Source organism: Fundulus heteroclitus, chromosome 12 (assembly GCF_011125445.2).
Source record: "Fundulus heteroclitus isolate FHET01 chromosome 12, MU-UCD_Fhet_4.1, whole genome shotgun sequence".
NCBI classification, from domain to species: domain Eukaryota; kingdom Metazoa; phylum Chordata; class Actinopteri; order Cyprinodontiformes; family Fundulidae; genus Fundulus; species Fundulus heteroclitus.
The window spans coordinates 2,132,964-2,145,739 of record NC_046372.1 but is presented as its reverse complement, the minus strand read 5'-3'; the positions used below and the strand labels follow the sequence as shown (position 1 = coordinate 2,145,739).

The following is a 12,776-nucleotide window of genomic DNA, read 5'->3' as shown; positions in this document are numbered from 1 at the left end:
ATGCAAAGTCGATATTCTTATTTCAGCATGTAATTATCAATAAAGCTTTTGAAAAAAAACCCAAACAAACATCACTTCCGGTCTGATGTTTACGTCGGGGCGTGGCTTCCGCGCTGACGCAGAGACGTTGGACAGGAACAATAATGGCTCTCGCCGTCCTCTGCATGCCAGTGTTGCAGTGGTGGTAATGTTTGAATATTTTAAGGACTAACAATGCCCGCACAGAGCCTGCCGGTCCGGGATGGGTCCTTTCATTTCCGCCTGCTGCAGCAGTATTTGATCCTGCTGAAGAATTACCCGATCCTCACTAAATCTGTCACCAGGTCAGTTTCTGTGCCCTTAAACTGACAGCTGTCTTTATTTCCAGCTGTCTAAAAGTTCATTATCAATATTTACAGACCATCAGAGTAAATTATATGTGGCTTTATAAAATGTATCCCTACTCAGCTTCTCCATGATTGTTCGCTTCTATCAGTTTTTGACCACTTTGTTTGCACTGAGCACACTCTGCTTTCTGGTATTAGCCAATCAGCGTCCGCCCTGAAAGCCTCCTACTCTCTCAGACGTTTAACACCGTTATTTATTGTGAAATCATTGGTTACATATTGACAGGAATGTGTAATACGTGTGTCTGTGGTTCTTCGTGCTTTCAGTGGGATCCTGTCAGCTTTAGGAAATCTACTTTCACAGTATTCAGAAGCCAGAAAAAAGGCCAAAAGTGGAAACCCAGTCAACGAGATTGAGGTGGCCGGAGCTGCACGATATGCCATCTTCGGGTGAGACTTGACACAAGCAGACGGTCATGGGTTATGAAAATGAGTCAAGAAAATGGCTAGTGCAGTGGGCTTCGTTGTTGCACCCCTTTACCTTCCTTCATCTGCATTAAGACACATTACAATCACAAATTACAATAAATGTTATTTGGATTTTAAGTGGTTGACCAACACAAATACGATGTATGGTATTCAAAATAATAATGTATACCATGCCTCTGTAGGTCAGGCTTCGTTTTTAGGGGTGTTGTCCTGCTGGAAGGTGACCCTCCACCCCAGTCTCAAGTCATCTGCAGCCTCTGACAGGTTTTCTTCCGGCATTGCCCCTGATAACACTACATCCATCTCCCCACCGACTGTCCTTGCTGAAGCAAAGTGTCCCCTCAACACGCTGCTGCCACTGCTTTGTTTCACAGTGAGGATGATGTGTTCAGGATCAGGTGCAGTATTAGCGCTCCCCCATACTTAACATTTTGTATGTAAGACCAGACAGTATAAATTAGGGTAAGGGTTCCCATCTGGCCAGAGCACTTTCATCCACATGTATGCTGTGCAAACACCAAGGCTGCTACATGCTCTAAGAGAACGGGCAATTTGTCCTGCTCCCGCAGCGAATGACGTCATTTGGTTCTGTCAGCCCCTTCTTTCAGGGTCTTAAGGGCTGTCCAGCTACTGTACTGTGATAGGACAGGATATAAATGGGTGTGTTTAGCTTGGAGAAACAGAAATATCTTGAATCTGTGGAACTACAGTCGTGCAGTGTTTTAAGCGGTCGAACATGCAAATCCTGCTCACTTGCAGCGTTTATAAAGTATCCCAGTGTTCGCAGTCTTTACATATAGTACCAGAGCACACCGTGAGCATTTATGTCTTCTGTCATTCATTGCTAATAATAGTTTCATTGTTTACATATGTGAGCTGTGGCTTTCTACAGCTACTGTAGAGGTGCCATGTTCCTGCTGGCTGCCGCTCTAAGATTCACGCTCTCCTTGTCTGGCCTGTTAGTTGAGGTCGGACGTCACTGTCTGTGTGGATTTGAAAATGATGTGCTTCTTGGTCTTCACAATGCTGTTTGTTCTGTAATGTTCTCCAACAATCCTCCTTCACATGGAGGTGGAGTGGGGACTGAGGGAAGCAGAGCAAATAATGCTATGAACGTGGGACTGAAAGGAAAGGGCGCTATCGAAGATGACGCTGAGACTTTTTACCCGGAGAGAAGGGGAGATTAAAGAACTGTCAATAGTTACAGAAAAGTTATTGGCTGGATCCTTTTGGATTTCATTTGCCAACTGTGGTTAAATGGTTAAACTGTGTTTTATTTATGGGTATCGGGGTAGGTGGGGCTGAATCCAAATGCGTGCTGTATTTTTGTCTGTAATTTCTTTTAAACACTTCTAACCAGGGCCGGATTATCCATAAGGGCCAGTGGGCCAGTGCCCAGGGGCACCAACCATGGGGGGGCACCACATGACACATGCTTTAAAAATATATTTTTCATAAATTGTTATATTATTTACTTGAAATTGTTGAAAGACCATGCATTATTCGTTTTGTGAACACTGATGTCACAATAATAATAAATGATAAATAGATCAAGATTTTTTTGATTTCAACATTTTAAAATTAGATATTTGAATATTGCTCACTGCTCAAATGCCTACATGTAGTTGTGTAAGTTAGTAAATAGTAAATTACATTACAGAAATCCCCTTCATTATGTCTGATGTTTTTGACCGGAGGACAACACGGGTAAGGGGGGGGGGCTTTGAGGTATAGTGCCCAGTGGCACCACATTGTCTTAATACGGGCCTGCTTCTAACATTTTCATTCCAGTCATGTGCTCCCTGGTGTTGATCTGTCACATAAAATCTCAATAAAATCCATTACAATTTGTGATTTCCAAACATCTAAAAAGCGTGGTATGAACACATCCTGCGTGGCGCTGCACATGGAAATTAGTTAACTTTAGCATATAAACCTGGAGCTTTGTGTTTTTTCTTATATTTTCTTTTTCCATTTTTGCCTCTTGCAGACTGATCATCACGGGGCCAGTGAGCCATTTCTTTTACCAGCTGATGGAGGTGTGGATGCCAACCACCGACCCGCTCTGTATAGTCAAACGATTGCTGCTGGATCGACTCGTCTTTGCTCCAGGCTTCCTGCTCATTTTCTACGTTGCCATTAACATCCTGGAGGTGATTTTTCTATTTGAATTTTAATATTTCTCTCCCCTCCATCAAGTATATCGATACACTGAATCAATACAGCATAATTATGTTTCGGGATGGACTGATCAGGTCTTTCCTGGCAGATACAGACTTCCGGTTTCATTTTACCAATCACCGATCAGAGCCTAAGGAAAATCGGCTGATTCTGATACTGGGCCGGTTGATTGGAGCAGCTCTCATTTAAATAATGCTTAGACCAACTGGAACTACAAAGCATATTCAAAAAAAAAAAAAGTGCTGTGGAGTTGTATTCAGCCCCCTTGACTCTGGAACCCCCCAAATAAATCCAGGGAAAAATAAGCACTGTGAATACTTTTATTCATGGCCCTATCAATATGTAAATGTTTGAAGAGAATTTGTGTAACATCTGAGTATTTATTAAAGTTTTATCATACATGAACAAACCACGAATGAGTACCATGTAGATGTTTTAATATTTCGTTTTATTTCACGATGCTTGACTGAATATCTTTAAAATACTATGCTCCAAGTTCTAAATAAGCCTAATTGAATAGTTGGATTTCATCATAAATATCGCTTATCAGTAAACCTATTGTGATGTATAGAATGAGTAATTATGTGTATTAATAGTTCAAAGGAGCTAAATATAGATATTTTACAGTAAATAATAATTTTACACGTTCCTCAGGCTAAAGGTTGGGATGATTTTGAGAGGAAGATGAGAAAGAGTTACTGGACAGCTCTAAAGATGAACTGGAAAGTCTGGACTCCCTTCACATTCATAAATATTAACTTTGTGCCTGTTCAGGTACGCTCTATCACTCACAGACTTTCATCTTACAAACCAGGACGGGTCTAATACTGACTTCCTTTGTAATATTTATGTTCCCATCCCCTGTGTGTTTGTTTCAGTTTCGAGTGCTGTTTGCCAACATGATCGCCTTATTCTGGTATGCCTACCTTGCCACTGTGAGGAAATGAGGCTTGTTTTCACTGAAGACTGAGAAGACTGCAGCCAACGCCCTTATGTGGCTATTTTACATAAAGTCGCTCTTCTGATAATACGTTTAAATACACTGCTTTAAAACTCTGAAATCAAAACAATGAAAGTATTTTTTTACGTTCCACTTACAGGGACCTACCTTTATAGAACAACTTGACGAAGTGGAAAAACTTTTTTTTTTTTTTTTTACAGAAGCAGAACAAAGTGAAATTGTTTTATGAGCCTAACATACAGAACTGAGAAAAATAGCAGAAATAAAACACTACAGAGATATGCCATGTGTCATGACTGACTTTTATTATTATTACTAGATAACACATTACAATTGCACTTGAAAAAATATATATGTAACAATTATGTGGGTGCAAAAAGAATAAATTTTGGACTTTTTTTCTCAGATTAAGGCCTAAATAAATAAACAAAAAAACAGGAATGTGTTCTTCATGGTGGACGTGTGAGCGTCCTCAGCCTCCTCTCAGACGCAGCATCAGGTCAATGGTGCTCAGGTCCTTCACATTGTAGTCGGCTAGTTTCCCAGTATCCATCTGTCGGCTCTGATAGCACAACCTCTGCTGGTCCGCAGGAACCCCCTCTCTTTCCTGAACTCTCTTCTTGAAGTCCTCCACGGTCTCCTCTGGTGTGACTTTGTAGGTGCTGCTGATCCCCCTGTCATTTTTGAGGAACACCTGGATGGTGGTGGGCTCGGTGACCAGCAGGGACACCCGGGAGCCCGACAGCATGTTGTAGGAGCTCAGAGGTCTGGAGTCGTCGTTCAGAGGTGTACTTTGGCCATTGTTGAAGACCAGCTTCTGTCTCGAAACGGGGACCCCCAGCTGCCCCTGGATGCGCGTCTTCAGGGACCCCACTGTGTCGTGAGGGTTTACTTTCAGCGTCCGGGACGTCCCGTTCAGCATAGTGATGACTAGTTCCATGATTGATCTGAAAAATAGTTTTAGAAGTGTTTGGCATGAAAATAAACAGAAAAAAATATGATAAATGCTGGTTTAATGAGGAGAGGAACTCACTTTGTAATGAACTTGTAACGAATAAAGCGTCCTTCAAGCTTGAAGTGTCCAATAATCGTCGATGATCAGCGATGTGCCTTGCGGCAGAACAGCTGTGTTTATATACAGCCCGGATCCGCCCCCCCTGCTTCACTTAAGATTCGTTTTCCCTCTCTGTCTAAGTTTCTATTCTCCAAACATGAGTGTGCTGCTTTGTTGTTAATGACGCCGTTTTCATGACGTCTCACATACCTGCAAACAGGTGGGGTGGAGGATCAGCTGGGGTTTCCCTCTTACCTGGTGAAGGGAGGAGGGAGGGACACAAAAACAGAAATCAGATGGTGGTGATTCATCAGATGTGAGGTGAGACTTTATCTGAAGCAAAACAGAAAATGAAAAAGTTTGGTATGTTGAAGTGTGCCGTTTTGCAAACTATTAGGATAGGATTTAAAAAGCATCATACAAAGATATTCACAAGAGAGTAAACTACTAATTCCTGTGTCACTTTGAAAAGTCTAGAATACATCAACAAAAATCTTTTGTTTAAAAAGCAAAACTTTTGATACACTTACAGATTTGCAGACGCTTTCAAATCATCAAACAAATACTAATTTCAGGCATAGATAACCTGAGTAAATACAAAACGTAGTTTTCCAAGGGGCCCTAAGCAGAATTTCATTTTGGGGCCCCTATTTCCTTCATTAATACAGATTTGTTATAGCGAATGTCAAATAAGGTGATGTTTTTAATATCATAAGATCAAATATAAATCAATATACATGCAACAAATATTTGTAATTGCTCTTGGGGGCCTAAGCAGCCTCTTAGCTTCTGCCGTGGGCCAACCCTGTGACTTCATTATTAATAATAAAGTGCAATCCAAGCCATTCTAAGTGAGAAAAGTAATTGTGCTCTAAAAACTGATCATCTTTGGTGCCAGCAATTGCCACCAAGTGGACCAATACCAGCAGAGAACATGACTCCCAAAATAATCCCTGACTGGCATGACAATGGCCCTCAAGCATCTTGGATTCAATGCCTCTCAGCTCTTCCTCTGTCATGATTTGGGCTTTTGTTTATTTTTGCTTTTGGACTTTTCTCATTTATCCTGTCACCTCTCAGCCACCAGTCTCTATCCATTCAGCTCAGTCTGCCTCCAGCCACCACCCTGTTCTACATCGTCTCCACCTGTTGCCACTAATTATATTCATCTCTGGTCACCTGTTCATCTTCTTACTTATACCTGCCTCTACCAATTCTTCCCCGCCAGAACGTCCTCTCCGCTCTTTTGTTTTAATCGTTTTTCGCCCAGTGTGATGTGTGCTTTGCTACTGGATACTTTATGATCAACCCATTGGACTCCTCCGTTCAGTCGCCTGTGTCTGCATGCTGCAGTTCTGCCTGCTTTCCCGTGAGTTGCAGCTGTTTCCTCTGCCTATCCTGGTGGTTTCCTGGCGCACATCGCTCAGTCTGGTCTCTCCCTACCTGCATTCCTCCTCCTCATCTTTGTTTGCCTGCACCGCCTGCCAAGATCAATCTGCAAAGTCTGGTTCTGTTTGTCTGCCTCACCTGCCACTACTAATCATTCTCAGAATAAACATTTTAAACGTAACTCTGTGTCTGGCTGAATATCGAGTTCACCTGCAGTAAACATCCTCCAAACTCTGGGACGTTCATTGACCCACAAAGACAATCAGAATGCTTCCTAACCAGAAAATGTGGGTGGACAGCACAGTACATTAGTCAATTAGCTGTTAAGGACTAAAGGCATGTATTAAAAAACATATTCCAAAGCTTATGTCTTGTTGTGTCTGTGTATTGTGTAATTAGTGCATCCTGTACCGGTGTCTGCCTCATCAGCTGCTTAGGACTATATGCATGTAAAAAATAATAATTACATTCTGAGCTGGCATCTGCCTCATTAAAATATTCTTGAAAATGTTGTTGCACTTTTTTCCACCCACTAAACCTTCTATAAACAGGATTTAGGCCCCACCCTGAACAGCCAGCTTCTTTAGCATTGACCAGGTGTGGTTTACCCTGTTGACCTGCCAAGTCAGCAGGGATGGGCAGAGGATGCTCGAGCACCTGCCCCTTTGCACCTTGAGGCCCAAAGTGCCCTTTTGTCAGTGTTTTTTTGTGTCCAAAATAATCACAATTTGATGTGAATAACATTGTAAAAATTGTTGTAATATACAATCCAACGTTGCTGCTGCCACTCCGTCTGACGGCCTGCCTGGTCTTTCCTGTCCCTTTTAAATCTGCAGCACACGTCACTTTTTCTTAAACTCCACTCTCATTGGTTGTGATGCCTTAAATTCTGCCTTCTATCTTTCTGATTGGCTGTTTTCTAGTGCAAATATGCTTGCCTCTGCGTTCTTGCTTGGAGCACAAGATTTAAGTTTTGATTCATACTGGGATACTGCGGTTACCACAATTATTACTAGACTATGAAACTAGTCCCAGTTAAGAAACTAAATATTAGCTGCACAAAATTGGGGAAAGCTGCAAAAGGATTTTGATTTATTCAACTTGAGAATTGTAAGTAACCAACGTTAGCATCTCAAACTAGCATTTAATTCTGAAATATAATACACTTTATCAACAAAAACCTAATCTCTTTTATAAAACTAAATAGTCTGTGCCAGGCAGGAGTTCTGAAGACTGCTGGAAAGATGGAAAAGCAAAGACTAAAGGCTATTAAAAATTCAGATTCTTAGCCACAGCTGCCTGAAAAAGAAGAGGTGAGGGTTTCCCTTTTACCAATATTTCGTTGCTATTATTGCTTTTATTTATTGTCAACCCTTTGATGCAGTTCAGGTATAAATAGCTGGTTTTATTTCTTTTACATGATATACAGCACAACACTAGATGCCGCCTAAACAACTGCTATATTTTGTTGAGACTTATGCTTATTTATAATAGTGTAATTAGGATTCCACAAAAAGATAATGCTATTTATTTCAATATTTCTACTTCTAGAATTAAAATAAAGACAAATAAAACTGAGGAATGCCATATACAATGGTTTTATTGTACAAAAGTTTCCACACTGTCCATTAGTAAATTAGTACAAAGCAGGGCGGAGCTAGACATTCTCATCATCAGGGATTTAGCCCACAACATATTACATCATTACGAGGGTAATTTGGTACATCAAAAAAGTAAGCAATTATTTAATTTGTTGATGTGATCGCAAAATTAATTTAATATAGGCCTTTACATATCTTAAAGTTTAATCTGCTTTTCTTTAATAGTCTCACTGTTATATACCAATAGTATATTAATATGTTCTCATTTGAATGATGAAATGGACAACCACTCATGTAACAATTCAGTCTTGGTGTTACCAATCTTATGTATTAAGATTTACTGCACATTTAAACACTGACAACTCACTATTGTTAGGGAAATAATTTGTTGTCTGAGAGGATGTAGGTAAGGAGAAACTGTTATCTACACTTCAGATATATGATGTAAGAAATGTGTTTGGAATGTTAAAATAAATTACATGAAATGGGCTACACAGAGCAATTACAACCCAGTTGTACATTTGTTAAAATTTGAATTTAATATTTGAAATGCTGTCAGTGTCAGTGACACTTCTACCTCCAGTGCAAAGTAAATACAATAAATCTATTTGCAGTCCTTGAAATGTATAGTTTTGCTGTGTTTTATCATGCAGAGTATCTTAGATAAAAAAAACAAGGGTAGTGTTTATCTCTCTGCATTTCTATATCTGCAAAAGAAAATACAGGATATCTAGACAACAGACATATTTTGAATATATTTGGTTTATTAGGCACATATTTACCGTCTGTCTCTGTTGCTGGTAAGTTCAAATGCAAACTTTTTCAAAGTGGAATAAAAGTCCCAATTGGCATTCATCAGATCCGGTGATGCTTTAAAGATAAACAAACATCATCTAATGTGTGTCTTTGCTTATAAAATGTGTATAAATGTAGCAAATAATGCTGCTCTCATGGTTCAGTTTTGGCCTGGCTATCTCCCTTTGTTATTTTTCAGTACCTCCTCCTCTCATACAGCTCAGCCTCCACTCCCTCAGCAATCAGTCACACCTGTTAGGCTCTAATCTGTCAGTACTCACTTCACCTACCAGCCTCTCTATACAAGCTCACTTCTGTTTGCTCCTCGTCGCCGGCTCGTCTTCAGTCTCTACCAACACCACGCCTGTCAAGTCCTGTTCTCATCAATCTCCACTCACTCCTCGTCTGTCAGTCAAGTTTGCTCCCCCTGCTTTGCTGCTGGTTCTCCTGCTATCTCTGCACCTCTGGTTCGACAACAGCCCTGCATCTCCAAGAACTCTCACACTCTGCATCCTTGGTTCAAAAGTTGACCTAGCACCTCCAAGCTCTCGTCACGAGATCCAGCTCTGAGTTCTCCTGTCTCTTCCAGCCAGCCTGCTCCTGCACCCATCATCTCCTGTCTGGTAACTAACTCTGGTCATCTCATCCACTACTCAGTACTTTCAATAAACTGCAAAAGAACAAGCTCTGTGTGTGCGTGCTCTGTCCGGGTTTACAAAGACAAATCATTACAGCTGCCTTTTCTCTTTAGACAGGCAAAACGTGTCCTGACGCTCAAATCAAGCATCAAAAAATAGGAGCATGCATATTAGGACCAATGATGCTTTGGACCAATAGTGTCCCTACCAAAGTTAAAATCAAACCTACGCCCTTGATTACATGTTACATTCTTTATAGTATGGGTTGGTACATTTCAACCGGGTGTATATAAAGGTATGTTTCTGTATCTTGTTTTAAATCTGTGCCCCATGTGCCCTCTTTTAACTTTGAGCACCTGCCACTCCAACGGTCTCTGCACGGCCCTGCAAGTCAGCACTGTTCCCAATGAATGTGTAGGCCATAACATACCAATTTTGTATTAAAATCACTTTTTATTGTTCTTATGTAACATAGTAAAATTCTATTTGGGTTTCAATTAGGTGTATGTCAAGGTCAGAATAAAATAAAAAACACACATTTCAAAAAAGATTTTTTGTGTGCACACCTCAGCAAGTCCTTGGTGCAATTAAAGTCATTAGTTGAAGTATCTGCTTGAATTTAGGCGAGAGAAATTATTTAGCTTTGGTTTCATACCATACTTTGCATGACCTGCAGGACAGCTTACCTGATTTCAGCCAGTTGAGTATATTTGCGAGAATCATTGAAGCAGAGACCACAACAGGTACGCATATACAGCAGAATGTGTATATTTCATCTTAAAATGAAAAGTAGAAGATTTTTTCTAAATAAATAATTTTTTGTGTGAATGCTGTAATGTTACATTATGACACCCAATCACCAGACCGAGGGTTTGCTGCTAACACTAGGAGGAACAGAGCGGGACAGTTTTCACAGAGTAATCCAACAGTCGCCCGAACCACCACTCCTCCCCCCGGAAGCCACACATTTCTTCCGGTATAACCCCAAAACCACAGACATGGGTTCTACCCTAACCCGAATATAATGTATATGCCCAAAACAACCTAACTTAAAGAAACATTAAGTGTGCTACAGCACTTAGCAATAAAGTCAAATACGGATCATTACAATACATTTTATTTATTGCTTAAATTTACAGTTTTTGACTTTAATTTTTACAAAGGAAATGTTTATTCACACGTTTTGTGAGGGGGAACAAAACACTGTCAGACCGCGATTACATTTTTCAGCTCGCGCACCCCCTAGTGGCAGCTCGCGCACAGCACACTTTGGGAATCGCTGTACTAGATAATACATTTCAACTACATTTGACAAAATATATATGCAATAATTATGTGTGTGCAAAGAAAATACATTTTGGAATATTTTTTTCTCAGATAAACACCTGAATAAATAAAAAATAATTTAAAAAACGGGAATGCGTTCTCCATGGTGGGCGTGTGAGCGTTCTCAGCCTCCTCTCAGACGCAGCGTCATGAAGATGGTGCTCAGCTCCCTCACATTGTAGTCGGCTAGTTTCCCCGCCTGCATCTCCTTTCCTTCGTGGATCAGTCTCAGCTGGTTCGCAGGAACCCCCTCTCTTTCCTGCACTCTCTTCCTGAAGTTCTCCACGGTCTCCTCCGGTGTGACTTCATAGGTGCTGTTGGTCCCCCTCTCGTTTTTGAGGAACACCTGGATGGTGGCGGGCTCGGTGACCAGCAGGGACACCCGGGAGCCCGAGTGCAGGTTGTAGGAGCTCAGAGGTCTGGAGTCGTCGTTCAGATGCATACTTTGGCCATTGTTGAAGACCAGCTTCTGTCTCGAAACGGGGACCCTCAGCTGCTCCTGGATGCACGTCTTCAGGGACCCCACTGTCTCGTGAGGGTTTACTTTCAGCGTCCGGGACGTCCCGTTCAGCATAGTGATGACTAGTTCCATGATTGATCTGAAAAATAGTTTTAGAAGTGTTCGGCATGAAAATATTCAGAGAAAATATGAGAAATGTTGGTTTAATGAGGAGAGGAACTCACTTTGCAGTGAACTTGTAACGAAGAAAGCGTCCTTCAAGCTTGAAGTGTCCAATAATCGTCGATGATCTGCGATGTGCCTTGCGGCAGAACAGCTGTGTTTATATACAGCCCGGGTCCTCCCCCCCTGCTTCACTTAAGATTCGTTTTCCCTGTCTGTCTCGTTAACTTTCGGTTTCTATTCTCCAAACATAAGTGTGCTGCTTTGTTGTTAATAACGCTGTTTTCATGACGTCTCACATACCTGCAAACAGGTGAGGTGGAGGATCAGCTGATGTTTCCCTCTTACCTGGTGAAGTGAGGAGGGAGGGACACAAAAACAGAAATCAGATGGTGGTGATTCATCAGATGTGAAGTCAGACTTTATTTGAAGAAAAACAGAAAACGAAAAAGTTTGGTATGTTGAAGTGCGCCGTTTTGTAAACTATTAGGATACCATTTAAAAAGCATCTGACTCACCAGAGAGTAAACTACTATTTCCTGTGTAACTTTGAAAAACCTGTAGAATGAATACATCAACAAAAATCTTTAATTTAAAAAGCAAAACTTTTGATACACTTACAGATTTGCAGATGCTTTCAAATCATCAAACAAATACTAATTTCATGCACAGACACCCAGTATTTGATTTTGGGGCCTCTATTTCTTTCATTAATACAGATTTGCTTTAGCAAATGTCAAATACGGTGATGTTTCTAATATAATGAAATAAAAATCAATATACTGTACATGCAAAAACTATTTTTAATTGCTCTTGGGGGCCCTAAGCAGCCTCTTAGCTTTTGTCGTGGGCCATCCCTGTGACTTCATTATTAATAATAGAGTGCATTCCAAGCCATTCTAAGTGAGAAAAGTAATTGTGCTCTAAAACTGATAACCTTATATGTGCCAACAATTGCCACCAAGCGGACAAATACCAGCTCCCCAAATAATCTCTTACTGGCATGACACTAACCCTCAAGCATCTTGAGTTCAATGCTTCTCAGCTCTTCGTCTTGACTGGGATGTTTGTTGACCCACAAAGACAATCACAATGTTTCCAAACCAGAAAACGTGGGTGGACAACACAGTACATGAGTCCTTTAGCAACTATATGCATGTAAAAAATGTTAAAAAATAAATATTGTGTAGTTTGTGCATTCTAAGCCAGTGTTTGCCTCATTAAAAATGTCATTATGGTAACACACCATGGCAATAAAGATTCTTGAAAATGTTGCACTTTTTCCCCCGCACTAAACCTTCTATAAATAGGATTTAGGCCCCACCCTGAACAGCCAGCTTCTTTAGCAATGACCAGGTTTGGTTTACCCTGCTGACCCTGTCAAGTCAGCACTG

General features: G+C 40.8%; 3 protein-coding genes across 3 annotated transcripts; 1 reads left to right on the top strand and 2 right to left on the bottom strand.

The window, feature by feature from the left end:
* Nucleotides 1-100: 100 nt before the first annotated feature.
* On the top strand, nucleotides 101-4,236 carry pxmp2 (peroxisomal membrane protein 2). The gene is made up of 5 exons (XM_012863492.3): nucleotides 101-323; nucleotides 654-776; nucleotides 2,806-2,968; nucleotides 3,651-3,770; nucleotides 3,875-4,236. The coding sequence occupies exons 1-5, from the start codon at nucleotides 214-216 to the stop codon at nucleotides 3,941-3,943; spliced, it is 585 nt and encodes a 194-aa protein (XP_012718946.2). The 5' UTR covers nucleotides 101-213; the 3' UTR covers nucleotides 3,944-4,236.
* Nucleotides 4,237-4,429: 193 nt separating this feature from the next.
* On the bottom strand, nucleotides 4,430-5,178 carry LOC105926948 (polyubiquitin-B). The gene is made up of 2 exons (XM_021316954.2): nucleotides 4,991-5,178; nucleotides 4,430-4,904 (listed from the first exon to the last, which is right to left on the bottom strand). Exon 2 carries the CDS (start codon nucleotides 4,895-4,897, stop codon nucleotides 4,430-4,432), a length of 468 nt encoding a protein of 155 aa, XP_021172629.2. The 5' UTR covers nucleotides 4,898-4,904; nucleotides 4,991-5,178.
* Nucleotides 5,179-10,862: 5,684 nt separating this feature from the next.
* Nucleotides 10,863-11,876, bottom strand: isg15 (ISG15 ubiquitin like modifier). Its single transcript, XM_012863493.3, has 2 exons — nucleotides 11,445-11,876; nucleotides 10,863-11,359 (listed from the first exon to the last, which is right to left on the bottom strand). Exon 2 carries the CDS (start codon nucleotides 11,350-11,352, stop codon nucleotides 10,885-10,887), a length of 468 nt encoding a protein of 155 aa, XP_012718947.2. The 5' UTR covers nucleotides 11,353-11,359; nucleotides 11,445-11,876; the 3' UTR covers nucleotides 10,863-10,884.
* Between the last annotated feature and the right edge of the window lie 900 nt (nucleotides 11,877-12,776).